Source organism: Pleurodeles waltl, chromosome 3_1 (assembly GCF_031143425.1).
Source record: "Pleurodeles waltl isolate 20211129_DDA chromosome 3_1, aPleWal1.hap1.20221129, whole genome shotgun sequence".
In the NCBI taxonomy this organism is placed as follows: domain Eukaryota; kingdom Metazoa; phylum Chordata; class Amphibia; order Caudata; family Salamandridae; genus Pleurodeles; species Pleurodeles waltl.
This window is the reverse complement of record NC_090440.1, coordinates 1654866818-1654887298: the sequence shown is the minus strand read 5'-3', so window position 1 is coordinate 1654887298 and position 20481 is coordinate 1654866818. Positions and strand designations below refer to the sequence as shown.

Here is a 20481-nt window from a genome sequence, read left to right as displayed (position 1 = left end):
GTCTTGTGTGGGTGCAGCGTCAATGGTGTGTGTGTGTGTTGTGTCATGGATGTATGTCTGTGTGTTTTCGGCATGTACGGGTTGTGTTGGAATTGTAATGGATAAAGGCATGTATGTGGTGAGTTGTGTAGCGCAGGGAGACATATATGGCTAAGGTACAATGTGTGTGTCCATAGCCCCTGCCATTGTACAAAGTCCATTGGGTCCCACCGTCGTCTCCCTCCATCAGTAGCCTGTCACCAGTCCTCTGCTTGTAGAGCTGTAACATCTAAATACAGCGGGTGGAGCACTCTCGACTTGATGGTCTTCTGAAGTCTGCTGCTGACGCGGCTTGGTGGTAACACTGCCAAACTCTAAATCAGGCCCTAGGTCATGGACAGAGAGGAAGACATCACAACTTGCCCAGAATCACACCTCCTGGTAAATAAGGGAAGCTGGAATTGGAAATCATTTCTCCTTGTTGCACCTCTCATACAATCTGTATCCTGGCTCCCTTCAATCCCTTGATGGGAAGATGTGCGGGTGATTTTTTTTCTTGAAAGCCCGTGAGGAAATGCAAATGAAAATAGTAGAACAATATAATTGCACACATTTCATCATGGGCTGAGAGTCAGGGGCCACAGCTGGTTACCCTGGATGTTGCAGTTGCGACCCACAATTAACATCCATGAATGTGTGATTTAGGTTGACTCTGACTTCTACCACAGTGTGCTTGAGGTATTTGTCTTGGGGGTCCTTAAATATTAGTTTGGTAACCTCCTTTGTTGGCCATGTAAGACAGGTTGGATACAACAATACCAGTTTGTCTCTTTTTCCCTAATGTATGTTGGGTTTGCATCTCACACTGGACACATCACATATTCGTGAAGTATTGGGACTATTCTTACAGTTAACCATACAGACCTTCCCTGGGGCGTTTAGTGTTGTTCCCGGAGGAATGGATATATGCCATATTTATTGTCAGAATAGCCACAAGAAAACAATGTACAAATAGTGGACTTTGAACTTGATTATGTAGCGGATATCTTTCAAATATGGCATACATCTGGATCGCCTTTGTTTTTTTAAATAGTATACTTGGCTCTCCTGAAACTACATTGGGCACCTTTTGGTGAGTCATTGAGCACAGATCACCACATATAAAGTCTCACTTACATCTTTCATCAAGCATGTTGCAGAGATTGTTGCTGTTTTGTGAATTTAGCGTCCCCCAAAGATTTAGCTTTTATGAGCTTGGGTTTGAAGTTGAAGAGGATCTTTTAGGGGCTAGAGGTGCCCGTGTGAACAAAGTGGTGTTGATTAAAAAGGAAGGTGGACTAATGAAGTACATTGCTGGTGAATTCCATTCAGTACTCCAGGGTGCATATGAAGGTGAAATGCATCTCCTTTGAACTGTGACTTGGACTTCCAAAAAGAGCACCTGAAAGTTTTGAATCCTTGGGATTATAGAGGAAGATGTTGTGATACTTCTCTTTTTTACCTGTCCGGAATCAGACAATGAACCAAGGCTACCTAAAACAGGTTTGACTTATCTTGGCAAACTCTCCGCTCAAAGCTTTTTACTGCAAGAAACAAAGCCCGAGCAGGGCCTCACACAGAAGGTATCTGATAACTGCACAGCTGTGACTTCCAGTTTTGACCAGCTAGAGAATTTTGAGTGCCAGTTTTGAATGTAAAACCTGGGAACATTAAAGACAGCTGAGTGTCCTCAGTGAAGAGAGGACATTGGCATCTCCAGTTTTCAGGTTTGTCCCAATCAAAGTTTTCAGACACCGAAACACAGATTCAGTGGGAACCTGAATTTGATGCACTGGGAATTGTGGAGCCATTGGTGGCCACTGTGACTTGCCTTGCCCTTCTGAAGGATGTTCACCTTCAGAAAGTTGACCACTACACTTTGCTCAATCTGTGCTTATCACGGATGGCTTATAAAGGCAATAAGGATCCACACTCCCTAGACCAGTGGTTGTCAACCTTGTGACCTCTGTGGGATCCCCAATTACTCATTACTAGAATCTGAGAACACTCACTGAGTCATTACTGGAAGTCATGGGCCTCACCATCAGCTTTTTTTTATGATTGGACAGGCAAACAGTACATAAAATACAAAAATTAGCATTCATTAAACAAATACACACAAATTATGAAATATGTTATTTAACTCATAAAGAATATGAAAAAAATCAAATTGTAATATTAGTAGGAAAGTTGGAGGTTTCCTAGATTCAACAGAGGTCACTCTTAATTCATACTACATTCTGTTTGATGCACTTGCACTGTTCCCATGAATCCATCTGGGAATGCTAACTTAATGTTAAGCCTCCCCAAATTCAAATTCCTTCACAATTACAGAAAGTTTACAATTTTTCATTTTTCTACTTTCATGATCCTGATCACTTTTAACAATGGAATCTTCATTGTAACCTGCATTCTATCTTTTTGGTTCTCTCACTCAGTGTCTTTGAGATGGAACAGTTGTTACTGGGATTAAGTGTACGAATACATAAAGTGAGTGAGACCCGTAATAGAGGGAGGCTAAGCAACTCAGATGCCAGTCTGTCAAGTAAAGTTTAGACAGTAGGGGGTTACCTCCAGCATTTTCTTTTTTATACCATATCTTATTAAAGTTTTTTAGTTTTGTAAACCAACAGATAGCTTGGAAAACCATGTATTAACAGTGGTGCAATGTATTATATGAAATACAATGCAAAAGGATGACTTATTCAAGCTCATGCCAGATTCTATGAACTGACTGTGTTATGATTGTTTACTACTTGTCCGGAGTGGTATATGGTGAGTTATGTGCATTAAACAAACATTTTTGGAGGGCAACAGTTTTAATATATCCTCAGAAGTGTTCAGGGAGTTTTCTCCACTGGGTTAACTTTACATTCAGGATATGCAGTAGAGGCTCTTTATTTTCCCTCTTAGACATCATGAGGTCTGCTTCTGTCCACCAGCCAAGATATTTAACTGCTTCTTTTGTATTCTCTGAGGCAAAATAATGGCCACCCATTTAAGAGAAATAGAGATTTCATCCACTTTGTACAGAATCCAGAGATTTTTCATAGGCCTGATATATATGTTTTAATCTAGTTTGTAAATTGTGTGGATCAGCCCGGTACAATAAAATGTCATTTCCATATAGCGATATTGCTCATCCTAGGTGCCAGGCCATCTCCATCCCAACTGAGGGTATATCAGACACAGTTTGTGGGCGACGGGACAAGCAAAGACTACTGGGCTACTATGGTGGTTGAGGTTCCTTGCCTATGCTTGTTTATGGCATCTTTCTGCACTTGACTCTCAGAGTAGTGAGAACAAGCAGTCAAAGACTTTGCAGAGAAGTAATGCGGGGTAGAGACTCAGAAGTTAACCAGCAGACACAATAATTAATTGTCCACCCCTTTGCCTTTCACAAGAAATATTAATCATGATAAGCTGCATAGATTAAAGTGCCCTGGGCGGGCTAAATATGGGTGCATATGAGCACCTTCCCTGGCTTCTGTAACCTGTTGGTCAGTCCTTAGAGAACGATTAGTAGACACATAATAAACATTCCATTTTCCCTTGGTTCATCCTTAATGAAGTTGTCCCTCAGCTCAACAGACCGACAGTAGGGGATAGAGGGAATCAGATTTCATGACTATTAAATTTTATGTCAATCAGAAAATATGATTAGATTAAATTATATCTGCTTTTTAAGATCTGGTATTTTATTGTCTCCATTAGTGTCTCTAAACACACTGAGCACAGTTACAGATTTTTAAAGGTACTCCTTTACTTTGTTTTGTTTATTCTTTCTCATGCATCCACTCTTAGGGCCAGCTAACCCTTGCAAGATTAGACTTTTTATTTTGTGGGTATTTATTGGAATATGATTACAGCTGCCTCTGGTAGATGCACTACCTGACTAGTGATTTGTTCCACAAATGTTCAACCCTACAGGCTTGACCGTTGAATAGCCCATCTCTTTAATCTCACCTTCTACCAGAGCTCTGTATCTCTTTGGCCTTTAAGTTTTTCCTACCACTACATTGGTTCCTAATGATCGTCTGTCCCTCTAAATCTCAGTTGGGTCTTTTGTAGCCCCTTGATAATTCTACACACAAAGATGTGATGTTCTGTCCTTTTTAAATGTTTCGCTTATTACTTGATTTGAACATTAAATAGAAGTTGCCTTCTCACAGGAATTTGAAATGCTATTTGAATTCTTGTTTATATGAGATTTTCTGTTTCTACTAAGGCTTACTGATTCTCCTTTGCTATTCATCTGAGGCCCCCTCTGCTTGGGTTTAAAGGTCTGTGTAGGATGGATCGGAGCTTTAAACTCCAACACAGCAATTTATCAATAAATATTGCTTCAGACATGGTTTATAACATAATGTAATGTTATCTCCTCATTTACTAATGCCTCTTTTGTTTTAAGATTGGATCTAATTTTCCATAAACTTAGCCGCCTCACATAGGATGTGTGTCTACCGTACTTAGCATCACCCTGTTGAATTTTAGGATCGCAAGCTGAAGATAGGTCTGTAGAGTAAAGTGATGCTTTCAGTTATACTAATAGACTTGTGAAATGGCAAAAGTTCATATGAAGTACTTATGTAATAAATTATATACAGACTTGCCACAGTCTTTTCGGAGGCCAGTCTGTTTTCCTTGTAGCAGTAACATTACTACATTTAAACATCATTTTGTTTCTCATTGGTCATGCTGACCTATGCACCGGAACGTGATAAGTGATTCCTGTCACAATAGGACTTCGGATACCTAAATAATACCACTCTTGGGGTTGGGCTTTCTGCATTTTTAAAAGTCTGGAGATGTGTAATGCGTTTTGGCATTTGCCTCCTGGTCGATCTCTAACAGTGTTTTAAGTCTGTTCAACAGGCAATATTTTGAAAGTTGTTCACAAAGAAGGCTAAGCAAAGCAAACAAGGAACATGACAATTTTTGAGAACATTTATAATTGCATTCTCAGCCAGAAGTTTCCATGAAATGAAGTAACTTTTAAAGAGTAACAGAATTAACAAAGATAGCGCTAATTCAGCTTCCTCATAGATCATACAGACAAGCTAGTGTAATAGTACCAATAATAAAGAAAGCTGTATATTCTTGAACTCCTCCATTAGCTACTGAATTGGACAGTGTTGATGGTTGATATTTTCAAACATTGGCTGCACCAGGGGGGTTCCACATATTGTTTTGAGGACCTCAACCACGCTTAAGGTGGTGATCGAGGGCCGCATTTGGTTTGGAAACAAAAGAACATCAAATTAATTCACTAGGATAAACAATCATTAAAACAAAGTAAGTTTGAAAACATAGTATGTGTGCATATTATTCCTCTGAAACCTCCTTAGAACAAAATAAAGCACTTGGAAGCACAGTTATTTTCTCCAAAGGACGGTTGAAGATGTTCATTGCGATGCAGTTCGTAGCAAACAGCAGCCTTTAACAATTTCCAAGGAGGATAGTCTTCTAAGACACATTTACAGGGTGATTCCAGCAGTCATATCTGAAGAAAAAGATTAATGATGTTCTAGTAAAAGTTAAATTTTTTCAATTATATATTACCTACCACTCTGGACTCCAAAGACATCTCATGAAAGTTTGCAGCAGCATAGTGCATTTAAGTGTAAACGTTACCTATCATGTTGGTCACAAGATGGTAGGGTTCAGTTACTATGTGAAAGGACTGTTTGGGGGTTCACGCTAAGAAAACTCTAAAGAACATGTTCAAATATTAAAAGCACATTTTGTGCAACATTGTTTGGTAATACCCTTTCATTAGGACTCTCCTTCTGCAGCTTTTCGAATTAGGAGGTTCCCATGGATCCTGTAGTAGGACCCAGTACAACAATTCCTAGTTAGGGACGTATGTAATAAGATCTCTGCTCAGATGTCCTGTACAATAGATCTATAGATCCTTAGACTCGATGTTTAAGGCATTCGACAGGGAAGTGCAAGGGATTTGCCACAGCTCCTTGTGCAAGGTCTGTTCTCCATGTCAGTGCCATGCTCATAGAAGTAGATCCCACCAAGCGTAATACACAAGTGAGAAGGCTTTGGGAGGCATTGTCTCCCCCTGGTGACTATTGGCACCTTCATATTTAGGCCACAATAGGCCATAATAGGAAGGAGCTCCAGGCTTGCTCAGTACTGTTGATGGTAGCAGGCATTACACCTGGGCATGGCACAACTGTTAAGTTTAAACAGGTGGCAGTGATGGAAAGAATAAGCACGTGTAAAAGCAGAACTGTTACATCACGGGTGAACACTATATCTTAGTAAGGCAAGGAAGCAGTGATAAACCCTGGCACCACCACTTACTCCCAAATTTGATGAATGAAAAACTTTCCTTAATGGGTGTCCACAAGTGCGATAATTCTCAGCCAGAGAACAAATCTTTAAAACGAAGAGGAAATTAGAGTTTGAATCTTCAAAACAAGTAGGAAAGTAGAGGCAGAACCATATACTGGCAGCTCTGGGGTATGCCTCTAATTCATGCGACTCTAGAAATGCTTCAGAAAATTGAAACACCAACAGTGAGGACCAACACAGGACTTAAAAAGATAGATAAAGAAATACCTGAGCTGATTGGAGTGGTAGGGCAGGGGGAAATCCTGCAGTAACTCACAGCTCTTGAACTAGATGAAGGTTTTAATGAAATTAGAAGTGTTTTTCCAAATCTAGATGGGTAGGATAAGATCTTAATTGATCAGATGGAAAAGTTGGAAAACCGTCATGGAGCAAAAGAACTGTTGCCTTCTCAGAAGATGCAAGGGTTTCAGGCTTTAAGAATTGTTGAACACATGGCTGCAGTTGCAACTGTTCTTAAATAGCAAAGATCCACAATTGTGTTTTATAAGCTGTTGCTGTATTAAGAATAGCGGCTTGCCATGTGAGGTGGAAGGGGTGCAGTGATTATGACACTTATTAGGGCATAAGTAAATCCTGGCTTGTGTCGAAAAATAAATTAAAACTACTGCATAGTCACCACATATCAAAAAGTGGCTAAAATAATTGTTGGAGGAAATTCCTTGACTGTAGGACAAAGGCAGTTATCACTTTTCAGTAAAACAGAAAGTCACCCATAATGAGAAAAGGTATGAGTTGCCGGCCTTGTTGAACAGTTAAAAGCACACTCATGTTTATTTATTGGTAACTACACACATTCATTCAAAGATAGTCTTTGTTCTTTCTAGGACATTCTCGTGTAAAACCACAGGGAGGGGGAATTGGTTCAGATTTTACTTAAACTTTTTGGGAGTATTCGGTCCAAGGGGGGAGGCATCCACTATCATCCATGTCTATGCAATGTCCCTTGTACCGAACAAAAATCCCAACTTCACAAACATTTTCATATGTCTTTTGGTGTCTAGGTAAGCTAGGATGTTCAACAAAGCCATCAGGCATCAAATTAGTTACTGTAGACATATGGTCAGTAAAACAGATCTGATGCCTGATGACTTTGTTGAACATCCTAGATGGCAGTCACAGTGGTTCCATGATACTCCAAGCCTGAAGTGTTCCTCTTGACAAGTGTAGCTTGGATGCTGTTTATATAATAATACACTTTTCTTATCTAGCTGTGACAGTGGTGCAGAACAGCTACTTTGGTTTGTCTAGCATAAAGAGCTTTCCTCCTAACGAGCACAGAAAGAGAAATCAAAGACATTGTGTTCTGATTGTACGGCTCTAGGCTAAATATGCAGCCTACAGGGTGACAATACCTACCAAAAATAAATTGATATGCAACACATTCTCATGTTTGTGGAAAATATGTAAAAAGCCACCATCTGAAAAAGATGTCAAGTTAAAGCTAAAATCTAAAACGGAGACCTAGAACCCTACAGCAGTCCTAGCACTCTGTTCTAGTATATCTTCAAACACAGAAAATCCCAAACAGAGTATAAAATATTCCTATGACCTCCCAAGTATCTGAGACAGGTGGGCAAGGTTTCATTTTCCATATGGCACGATTTCTTTCCTAAATGCCATATCCTCTCCTTGCTATAATGCTGGCAATGTAAGTATTTAAATTGAATGAGTTTATCACATGCCTAATTTATGACCTCCCTTGCAGAAATCGGAGTTCTCTGCAGTCACAGTTGTTAATTGGACCAATATCGAACTCTAATTTTAATCCAAGAGCCTGTAATGTCACTGGTGTGTGAGCATAACTAAGGTCTTGTAGATTTGTGAAAGCTTCCTGTAGGTGGCAAGGCTTTCAGTGACTTACCCCTCCATCGAGCTGAACTGTGGATTGTCATTGACACCTGTTAGGTGTACAGTCAGAGCATGTTGAAATTGCGAAAATTCACAGTGGTATTTTACACCAGTTGTAGTTTACAGATATTTTCCTTAGAGACGCCTAAGTAGGTTGAATTGCAGAATTTGAACCGAGATTAAATAAAGCAGTGGCCACAACAATCTTCTGAGAAAAAGCCACCAGGAAAAGAAAAAAATTGTTTCAGACTGTGCAATTTTAAAGAAGCAACTTATAGTCACTGAGGCAGTATCTTAATTTTATCCATCATTATTCCTAAATTCCTGACCACCTGGACATCTCATTAGATGAATATTACTGCTGTCTGGTTGGAATTAAGCTTAGCTACCACATGGGTATCATCTGTGTACATATTTATGTATTAGTCTGAAAGTCTTGTATCATGATTGCTGGTGGTCCCAGAGGTTAAAAAGGACAAGGTATAAAAACAAGCTCTTTGGCACTTCCCGCTTCATCTATTTTCACTGAGTGGAAGGTCCAACTTGTATTATATGTGAGTTATCAGCAAAGAAAGACTGAAACTAATGTAGTGCCTGTCCATTCACACCTATATCTGATCACCAGTGGACCAAAATGAGATCGTCTATGGTACCAAAGGTGGTACATAAAGTCAGTAAAATCATTACAAGTTACATATGTCACCATTGGTTATGAAAAGATGTCCAGAGTGGAAGCCAGCCTAAGCTACATGGAAATTGTTGAAGATAAAAGGAGACCTCTTACCGTGGTAATAGGGGCCTAGATAAAGAAGCATCGTAATGTGCCTGACATTTACAGGATACGAAGATTTGAACCCAAGTTTGTAAAGTAGTGGTCAGACTATGGCTATCTTAAAGTGCCCCAGAACTATTATTGTTTTCATTGATTCATTGATAAGATCTGCAGCATACAGATCAACAGCACAGTTGATGTCTTTTAATAAATGCAGTGGACAAATGTCTGATGGGGATCCAGAGGGCTTACCATGACTCATTAAAGTTTCACTAAGACAAATAGCCTGTAGGGGCTAGACACAAGACAGGAGAGGGGTCATACAACTTTTGTTTCACAGCATGAGTATGAAACGAGATTCCATGGAAAATTGATCTATAGGGCAAAGAGGTGGGCACCAGATAGGTTGGAGAGTCATGTAATTGAGTAACTTGCTTGTTATTCTACCCCATGATAGGACAGTAAAGTGGCATTCAAAGTGGTTATCTTGACGTGCAGTGTTACAGATGTGGTGGTATTGCATGTGCAAATGAGTAGCATATTGATTGATATGTGTCTTTGAAAATGTTCATCAACTGTGAAACGGATTCTGAAATTGAATTGAAATTCTTGGTATTAGCCTAAACATCTTGACTGTGGTTTTAATCACGGGACCATATAATGATGGGCCACTGACTTGCAATAATATATATATCTAAAGTAGACCCCTTGCTACTGTGCATTCTCTTGTATTTTCAGCATCATCCTGTCAGCAATCCCACACATACAGACTTGACTCATGAGCACAATTTGCCCACCTCATTATTTCTGTTATATGCAAACATAATGCGCTACATTAGGGATCACTGGGCGCCGGATGGAATTGAACCCCCAACGCATGATTTCATTTACGCAATGCACATCATGGGACATGGGAGACGATTAGATGGCTTTATAAGGACCTTACAGCACATTTACAGAAGCCCCTCACACCCCTGAGACCCAAATGGGGGGAGGATGTAGGTAGGGAACTCTCGGACAAGGAGTGGTCCTCCATACTGACATATCCAAAAGAAGTATCCCGTAATACCCGATTTAAATTCATACAATACACCGTATTACATAGAGCATATTTTACACCACATAGGCTACACATCTTATTCCCGGCGTTGTCACCGACATGCCCGATGCAAAGCAGAAGACGCAGAGCTCCTCCATATGCTCTGGAACTGCCCTAGCATCACCCAATACTGGCACTATATTGGTACCGTCCTGGAGGGGGTGACGGGAGGGGCGACTGGCGGACGTCACAGGCGTGCCTGTTTGGTCTCTTCCCACATAACAAGAAGGGGAAGGTGACGTCACGCTTTGCAGACTCGGCCTTGCTATTGGCAAAGTGCTTTTTAACCAGACGCTCGAGAGCAACAACTGCACCCTCGGTGATGCAGTGGAGTGCAGAGGTGAGGGAATGGGGCGCGGCAGAGAGCGCTACCCTCCGACGGGAGGAGAGCAGAGGTCTACAACGGTGCCCCGTAGAGTTAGAATGGGATGCGATCATAGAAGCCTTTAAGCCCACCTGTGAAAATGACACGGGAATGGGTGAGGACATGGGTGTTGCCAACCACATAATGCTGAGCTTTTTATAATCCTCCGATATGGAATAGAGATAACGGACACAGGTTATGGCGAAAAGAAGAGCATAGTTCCACAAGCTACCAACAGGGAAAAGCTACTAGACCAACATCCGACATGGATACATGCCATAAATACATGACACATAATGAAGAGCTAACGATAGACAGTATTACAGCTGGGCCCAACACACAAGACTTCGATGTCAAGTTTAAAGGGGGGGGGGGGGGTGTTATTGGGTATTAGAGGAAACATAAGCAATTATTGAAGTTGTGCATGTTATGGAAAAGAATGATTAACCTGTATGCTGGATCTGAAAAGATCACACAGATATACGATGTGTGGCGGACAGGTTGAACAGATATATACAATAAATGTACTTTACCTCGGTACCGATCAAGTACAGGCGACAAGCAATACTGTAATGCACAACATATGAGTTGTTGTATAAACTGTGACGAAAAACAATAAAACATATATATATTTTTTTTAAAATCCTTTCAGCAGTCCGCAGTAAGTCCTCATGGCTACGATGACAACTGTATAACCACTATCAAATAGCGGTGTCTTGTAATTATGTAGGTGTACAATGCATTAAATTATTTGAAAGGGGGGAGGTATTATTCTGGTATCATTCAAACACTGGAGAAAATGGTGGTACATGACCTTCAGAAAGCTGTGGGTAGGAGCGGCATGTTGCCATTTCCCGAGTCGTCTGGGTGTCACCCATCTAATAATGTAGGACAACGGTGGCTAGTGTAGTCACATGTGTTTTTGTTGATGTCTTGCTGAACCCTCCTCGCTACTTTTCGACTATCCTGCATGTAGCCAAAACCATAGGAGCAGCAGTGCTTCTGTTGGAATACAATGTGTAGGAACCTTTGGAAATATACACCATAACCTCTGGATTAGTAGAAACGTAGAAATGATTTCAATTGTTTATACTTGTACTTCTTTAATTGTCCTACATGTGATTTACTTCACAGAATCTCTCCAGTTGTCTATGGTGGTTATTCAACCTGGAACCAGGAAGGCTGTACCTTGAACTACAGTTTTTTTGTGCCGTCTTCAATTTTGGTCAGGTGGGTTCTGTCTCTGTGGCCTCGTGTTTTTCTTCTCTTGCTCTGCCTCCTTTGTAATAATGAACAGTGCCAACCCTAGAGCCGATGCTGGTGCCAGGGCCATCCTTAACGTGGGCCTGCCAGGGCTCAGGCAGTCCATGTAGATATGTCCTCCACCTCCCCCGTGCCCATAAAATGCCCACAATCTCTGTTGCTGGTCAGTGCGGTGTCGGTAAATGAACCGCTCATTTGAAACAACACTCATCCTTGAACAAGCACGGCCTCAAGGTAAAGTGCAACGTACTGCACTGTGAGCCAGCATTCAAAGTAAAGCAGACTTGTCCATTCCTTTGACTCTGGTGAAGAGAACACTCAAGCACACTGTATGGTCAACTTGAGGCAGTGAAGATGCGGAAGTCTAATGTATGCATCATGTACGTATGTGAGCACATTCGTACAGTTGGAAATCGAATAAACAGATTACCGTGCTACTGTCTTTACATTTTTATTTTTTACGGAGTCCTGCAGATGAACCATATCTGGCTGTCAATCAGCATTTCCTCCTGCTTTGTTTGTTGTGAACGAGAGACTACTAATGAGCAGCTTTGCTCATATTTTTTCCTTTTTGCTTTGAGTTTGAATGCTTGGTGAGGAAGGGTTCAAGCAGTTTCTTATCTGCGAGAACGTGGTGAAAAGCAGTAATAATGTGGGAATTTTATGGTACTTTGCGGAAGCACTTTGCATATACAGTTCATGTACACTTTGATTTTTTTTTAACAAGTAGAACTTGGCATTTGATTTATCAATCTTAAAAGAACGAAGAGCCATATTATGTTTGCTAGGTGTTCAACAGGTAGATCCAACAGAGAAGTCAAAGTGAGTACTTCACCCTCTGATTACAATCTTCAGAGATTGTGTTGTGCCTTCGAGGAAAGGTAGGCATGCAGATGAAAGTTGTTCTTTTCATGAGTGCTTGAGCTGCCCTTGTTAATGAATTGCTTTGTGCCTCTTACCTCTATACACTGGCAGCTCTGGGACAGAAAACCAATCACAGAGTGCGACTCTGAACTGATCATGGGTCAGTGCTGTTCACTGCCATTGCATCAATGGACTAGGGTCTGGATTGATGATAGGATAATTGCATGATAGCATCTCGCTTCTATCTGTATAGAAGGAGATGAAGACACCAAAGGGTAGGACGGTAGTGTGTGTCTTATCATTCAGGTCTTTCGTCAAATATGCCTAACAAAGTATTGTTTACTACCATTTTCCAAGAAACATTTGGGGACAAATCACTGTTTCTCCAGGTGAATAATTACTGGGTGCAAATGCGCAAAAAAAAAATCTGGTACATGCAGATTTTGGTCCAGAATGCACAAAAATCCACGTATGGGTGAGAAAAACGTTAGGTAACGCTGTTATTTATCAGCCCCGCTAAATACCAGTCCTTGTGATATCAGTTTAGACTTTGGCCAATAAAAAAACTAATCCTTTGCCATACTACAAGTGGTCCACTGTTTTTAAACTCAAACTTCAAACTTACCGGGCCCAGAAACACACAATCTGTTTTTACCAGGTGTGGATGTGCATCTAGTAAATCTGCAGAAGAGAGGGGCAGAACTTGCGGGCAGAGCTACAGGCCAGCCCCATCTGACCTCTACAGCACCTCAGTGGGAAGAGACAGTGCTGCCCATTGCATTGCCCTGCCCGTCTCAATACCCACAGCACACACCCCCACCACCATTTACCACCTGCTAAAAGCAGGTGATAAATAGCAGAGGAAAAAGGTCTGTTATTTGCCCTCAAGGTGGAGTTCTATTGGACCTGACCCTGTTTGCAGGGTTATCCACAAACTTTTTGTCTTCTTCCTCCTATTTTTTCTGATCTGTTTTTGTTGGCTTTAAGACTCTGGTCACTTTACCACTGCTAACCAGTGCTTAAGTGCATATACTCTTTGTCTAAAATGTATTGGTGATTTATTTCTCCATAACTGGCATGTTTGATTTACTAGTATGTTCCTAATACAGTACACGATGTGTGCCCAGGGCCTGTACATCAAAAGTTACTAATGGGCCTGCAGCACTAATTGTGCCACCCACATGAGTAGCCCTGTACATATGATCCATATCTGCCACAGCAGTGTCTGTGTGCGCAGTTTTAAACTGCTATTTCAACCTGGCAAGTGCACCCACTTGCCAGGCCCAAATCTTCCCTTTTATTACCTGTAAGTTACCCCTAAGATAGGCCCAAGGTAGCCTCATGGGCAAAGTATTTAAAAGGTAGGACATGTACTGGTGTGTTTTACATGTCCTAATAGTGAAATACTGCTAAATGTTGTTTTCACTCTTGCAAAACCTATCTCTCCCATAGGGTAACATGGGGGTTGCCTTGAAATATCTTTTAAGTGTAATTTCCCATTAGGAGCAGATAGAGATCTTGAGTTTGGGGTCTCTGAACTCACAATTTAAAAATGCAGCGTTTGGGGAAGTTGGTTTTCGAATTGTGAATTTGAAAATTCCACTTTTAGAAAGTGGGTATTTTCTCACTTACCCATGCTGTGCCTCTGCCCGTCTGTGGAATACACATCTGGGTCAGGATGATAGTTGGGCTGTTTGTGCATTCACTCTGGACAGTCACACAAAGGGAGCTGAGGAGTGCCCAGCATATGCTGATGGGTCTTGCTGAACTAGAGTTGCGAGGAGCTGACACCTGGACCTGAATAAGACTGTGCCTGCCCTCACACAAAGAAGTCTCCAACCCCCTGCAGTGTTTGGGACAAGGGCAGGAAAAAGCAGGGTCTTGTGCACGACAGACACTTCTCTTTGAGGTTTGCCTACTTCATTGACAGACATGGGTATAAGAAATGGACCTCTGACCCTACATAGTTCGAATACTTCTGGAATGAGGACATTCAGCCAGGAAGAAAAGCTGGATGCTGTAGGAGGGACTGCTGCTGTCTGTTGCTTTGTTGTGCTAGCCTGCTGCTTGCTTCTTCTGTCCTGGGAGTGAAAGGACTGGACTTGGCTTTCTACTCGTGTTTTCCAAGGTTCTCCGAGGGCTTGAACTGAGCTTGCCTCCTATTAAGAAGTCTCAGGGCCATCACAGACCTAACCTGCCAGGGCCTGGGCTCTCTTGCTGAGAGTACTGACTTGCCAAGTCCAGTTCCTGGGCCCTTGGAAGTGAGCTCTGTTGCAACTAAGAAGAAACTAAGCACATCAACTCCAGAGCGACTTTGGAACCAGCATCGCTCTCTGACTCTACGTCACTGCCTGCATCGGAGGTGTAGTCCCCACTAAGTGCAACAACCGCATGTTGCAACACAGGACCGATGCTGCCGTAGTGCCTCCGAAGTCCCGCCACAGTGTGAGTCCCGAGTGCTGTGTCACCGATGACCGTGACACCTGACTCTGCCGCAGCACCTGTGGCCCCGTGATGTGACTGTGACACTGCAAAGTCGACGCCTCGCTCTTGACCTGCTTGATTCATCAACCCCGCCTTGTCATAAGGATCGGATGCCTCACCACCGATGCTGCATCACCTCCCCTGCAACCATAAGGAACCAACGCCTCACCTCTGCCTGCCTAGCAGTAAGCAACCAACGCCTCACCTCCCCGGTAGCAGCAAGGAACTGACACCACACCAGCAACGCCTCACCTCCCTGACTCCGTGCAACGTCTTTGTTTCCTCATCATTTTCCAAGGTACAGTACCTGGGGTCCGTGTGACTCTGTGACAGGCCCACACTCCCCCCGAGTGGCGTCGAACTGTTGGAAGCGACTCCGTCAAGATGCCGTGATAGTCCCATTTGGGGCTATTGTGTTTCTAAGCCCTATACTAATATTTAACCTTTGAAAATTTGTATCTTGTGTATGTTGGATTTTTGTTGTTTTGGTCTTGTTTTACTCAGAGAAATATTGGCTATTTTTCCAAAATGGTGCACAGTACATTTGTGGTGTTTTCACTGTGTTACTGTGTGTATGTACATATACTTTACACATTTCTTCCGAGATAAGTCTGACTGCTCGTGCCAAGCTACCAAGGGGTTGAGCAGGAGTTATCTTAGCTGTATGACTCCCTTACCCTGACTAGAGTGAGGGTCCTTACTTGGACAGGGTGCAAACCATTGTCAACCAGAGACCCCATTTCTAACACGTTAGGTCTGAAAAAAGGACACAGTATGTCCTAATACCTACCAGAATTGTATATTTTGCACCCCTAGTGTCCCAGTATCCCTTCACCAAGTAACAAGGTCTTAATTGCTCAAAAAACTATTACAGTACAACATAATAAGCAACAAATATTTAATAACGTGCACTGATTGTCTCAAGATTTGTACTGTTTCTACAAAAACATTCTGTTGATGCTGGATGCTAATATTAAAAGTAGAAAACCTCCTACTCTGATCCCCTATTTTATGGTGGTATTATTACTGAGTGCCACACGACTCAAATCACACTTCGCCTAGACGCTTAGCTGTCACAAATCTGGACAAAACATAATATTGCTTTTCAGTGACGTTTGCAGCTAGAGCCCTGTCATCTGCAAGGTAATTTAAGTACTTGGACTACTGCATACAGGGCATTCCATCAGAGGGACCTCTAGAACTGGGCTTATTGGAATGTAAACACGTTAGCAAATCGTTGTGTGAATTCAGTGTAATGGGAAAGAACCTTATGGTGAACTAGTTACTAGACAGTAACCAGCAGGCCAGGTTGAATCTTGAACTCCCATCAGAACACGGACATAGACAACTTGCTTAAAACTGTCAGTGCAGAATTTTCATTGGGGTATGCTGGAGTCATGCTTTGCTGTGAGGTTCAATGTTTATACGGTTTGACATGTTTTAACAGTTTCACTCAGTGGTGCAAATAAGTGGGGATGTCGATCTGTTTTTGATGCAATTAGTTTCTAATGTGATAGGAGCCTCGAAGATGTGGTGTGCCCGTGAAAAAGACTCAGAATCCTGCTGTGTGTAGGCCTTCATGGAACAGATGATTGTTATAATGCCTCATGGCTACAAGAAAAACCGAACCTGTGTGATGCCCAGGACTGATCTGATTGCATGCCACGATGCCCACTTGTAAACCTTTGTAAATTTATTTGTTTCCACAGGGATTCATTTCTTTTGGCATTTTCGGATTGGATAAACATTTGATTATACTGCCATGCAAAAAACGGTAAATGGAAGCTTTAAATAGTAAATTGTATCTTGTAAACTGAACAGATTTTGTTGAGTCAATTGCTGTCATTGCTGGGTTATGGATCAAACCGACGCAAGGAGAGAGACTTAGACGATAGTTATGCCCTGAAGTGCCCATCTTCCTTTTTGAGCCAAACATTACGCCACAAGAGTTTTTTATGTGATTACAGGCTGAATTATTTTAATTCTCTCACTTTGGAGAAATTGCTTTTGTGGAAAATTAAAAATTATATGGGCTGCGTGAGACTTATCGGATAATTCCCCGACACATTCCCATATTTATACTTTTTTAGTGCCGCATTTGCGTCATTTTTTTACGCAAAAGCGGCGCAAACTTGCAAAATACAATTGTATTTTGTGTTTGTACCGTTTTTGCGTCAAAAAGCGGCGCTAAAAACGTATAAATATGGGCCTTTGTCTCTGCACTTTTAACTTCCTGTTATTGCAGCTTTCCTTCCACACCTGCATTCGAGTCTGTTTGCGGTTGTCAGAATCACCATCATAGAGTAACCATCCAACCGGAGAGCGATATTCTCCACGTCAAGTCCTAATGCTCTGCATTGTGTGTGGGACAATGAAGGAAACACGTGGGAACAGGGTGGGGCGATCCTGTAGTGAGCGTCCAAAAAAGGGCGGGGACTGTGGTCTAGTTGTGTTGCTGTCTTTGTTCCCACACAGTTACCCCTGCCAATGCTCACAACTTCAATATAGTATTTCTCTAATTGATGTGACAGCAGATCAATGGAGAGGGAATTATGAGAGCATTTTTCAGCGGGCAGAATTCACAGTCTGCACAGATTAAAGTGAAACAAACATCTTACATTAAGCACTTTTTTCTTGATTTCAATACTTAAGAGTATAATTAACTTCTTATTGTACTAAGTTTCTGAGTGCTAATAATTGCACTCTATTATATTGGAGACTGCTAAGAAAAATATTGTTAGCGTTTTCATGTTGAGGGAAATACTGGCACATCAGGACAGAGGGTAAGGAATGCCTTTGTAAGAAATCAGTTTAAGAGTTTGCTTTGGAATTGTTAAATCTGGGGGAACTTTTGAGTGTACTATGAGCTGGAAGACTGAGGACTATGGTATTGCAACTATGATTTTTTTCAGATGTTGCTGAGATGGATTGCTTGTATGTTTTTATATGAAGGCGCAGTCAATCAATCAATCAATCAGGAATTTGTAAAGCCCACTAATCACCCGTGAGGGTCTCAAGGCACTGAGTGGGGAAGGGCGGGAGAAGGGAGGGTGAGGTGCTGTTACTGCTGGAACAGCCAGGTCTTGAGAAGTTTCCTGAAGGTAAGGAGGTCTTTGGTCTGGCACAGGTTGGTGGGAAGAGTGTTCCACGTTTTATCGGCAAGGTGCGAGAATGATCTACTGCTGGTTGTAGTTCTGCGGATGCGTGGGAGGGTTGCGAGGGTGAGGTCGGCGGAGCGGAGATGCCGGGTCGGGGTGTAGAAAGAGAGTCGTCTGTTGAGGTATTCCGGTCCGGTGTAGTGCTTTGTGAGCATGGATGAGGTGTCTGAAGGTGATTCTCTTGTTGCTGGGAGCCAGTGCAGGCTTTTCAGGTGGTAACTTTTGTTTTCTCTTGCATAAAATCTATAAAAAATAGTTATAAAAGAAAGTTTGCTTTAGAGGGTAAAATGATATCTCTTTCACTTTGGGGATGACAGCTCTATGTTCGCTGAGGTTTACTCACAGTTCTTGACATTCGATGCATGGGAGATGTCTGCTCTAACTGGACCCAGTGGCCTCTGTGGTCACACTAATGCCATTTTGCACAAAGAATGCATTACTCTTACTTCAGTGCTGGATCAATAACGTGCTAACAGGGATTTCAGTCCCACTGGATGGTGTACTTCAGCTCCAACTGGAGTCAGAATCAGGAGTACTGTACACTGCGACCCACATTACGAGACACAAGTTATTTCTGATGGGGCTGGGAACCCTGTTGCTGGTCTCGTCGGAAATTATGTCAGTGGAGATACCACGGGCCTATCATGTTCCCCCTAGAGTATTTGGCTGTTAAAAACTCAGTAATTACTTATTAATCAGGCGATTGCCTGAGTTTAGCCCATCGTCTCACCCATGACCTCATAACAAGGCCCATATGGTCAAGACTTCAATATGCCAAGTTGCCTTGGATTAGGTACTTCAACCATGCAGTGGGTTGCTGTAAACTTAAAAGTGCTGTAGCCATGGCGGCAGCTATTTTAGTTTGAGATCATCCTTTGATTCAAACCAAAGTGGGTAATTATAGTGACAGGTGACCTATATGACTTGGTTTTCCGTAGTAACCATCTTCACATCCATGACTATAAACATGAAATGTCCTCTGTTCTCCCCTTGTTACTAGAGGTAGATGATGGCTTATTAGCCACCAAATCTGTATTTGCGGATCACTGAAACAAATGTGATTTTGGTGCCAGTCTGCAGGCTGAAATCCTTCTGAGGCTGGCTGGCTGATATCCTGTGCTTTGTGCTTTCCCTTGGTCAATAGCGCTTAGCGATTTTTTCTGTCAAAGGCTACTTGACTGCTCTGATGAGCATGACTTCTTCAGGTCGCCTCTAGTGATTGGTTTTTGAAAGGTTTACTGTATCTCTTTTCCACCCTTAACTTTTGTTGTTCCAGAGTGAGACCTAAACTTAATACTGACTTTTCAAATTACATTACCTTATGAATGATCATCTGCACATTTGTTCCATCTGTCTCTTGACCCATAAGACTCTCTTCCTGATGGCCGTTACTTCGGGGTGCTGGGTACAGGTATTTCAGGCTCTGTACGTCCAGGCGCCATTCCTGCTTCACCTCAAAGTGGTTCCATACACGCGTCACTCCATTCTACCAAAGACGGTGTACACCCTTCAGGCTGGCCAACTACTCCTGTCTTTCTTTCCCCCTCCTCACCCTCACAATGGTCAGGAGCAATTGCACGGCTAGACGCTATGTGAAGTGTTCCCTACTAAGTTGATTGGACTGGGTCAGAGTACTTTTCTTAGGGAACCAAAAAAGGCAAAGTGTTCAAAAATACTATTTCATTTTGGGTCACACTTTAAACAGCTATGCTAAGCCTTGGCTGCGAGAGACCCTCTGAAAAGTATTCATGCAAATTATACAAGGGTCGTTGCAGTTTTTGTTACTCTGTCCAGGGGTGTCACGGTAGCTGATATTTGCTGGGCGGCCACTTCGTGGTCTTTCTATACTTTTCACAATTATTAACGTTTCGGAATTCAGGTGTAGAATGATGGATACCTTATGAAAGCCATCTTGCAGGATTTTCTTTGTAATCTGCAGAACTCGCTTCCGCCTCTTAGTGGGTACTGCTTTGGGGTTCATTCGTTAGGTGAGGAATGTGCACGAAAAATAATCCATCAGAATAAAAAGTTACTTACCTTCGGTAACTATATGCTTGTAGCATGTGTTCCTGTACTTCACATGCTTGTCGCTCTCCTGCCATCTAGCGTTGGGTGCCGATATTACAAGTTGCTTGTCTTCTAAGTTAAGGTTTGGAAACGACTCATGATCGCTCCCTGAAACACGCATGATCGCTCCCTGAAACACTCTATGCACCAGGGCGAACACTCCAGCTTGAAATGT

General features: G+C 42.1%; 1 protein-coding gene across 4 annotated transcripts in view; it reads left to right on the top strand.

Annotated features, from left to right (window-relative positions):
• GPR155 (G protein-coupled receptor 155) overlaps positions 1–20481 on the top strand; it is a 363043-nt gene that overhangs the window by 316145 nt on the left and 26417 nt on the right. For all 4 annotated transcript variants that reach the window (XM_069225375.1, XM_069225377.1, XM_069225374.1 and 1 more), the window contains exons 13-14: positions 11605–11700; positions 16791–16855. In XM_069225375.1, coding sequence (XP_069081476.1) covers positions 11605–11700; positions 16791–16855 — 161 coding nt within the window. The remainder of the gene's footprint in view (positions 1–11604; positions 11701–16790; positions 16856–20481) is intronic.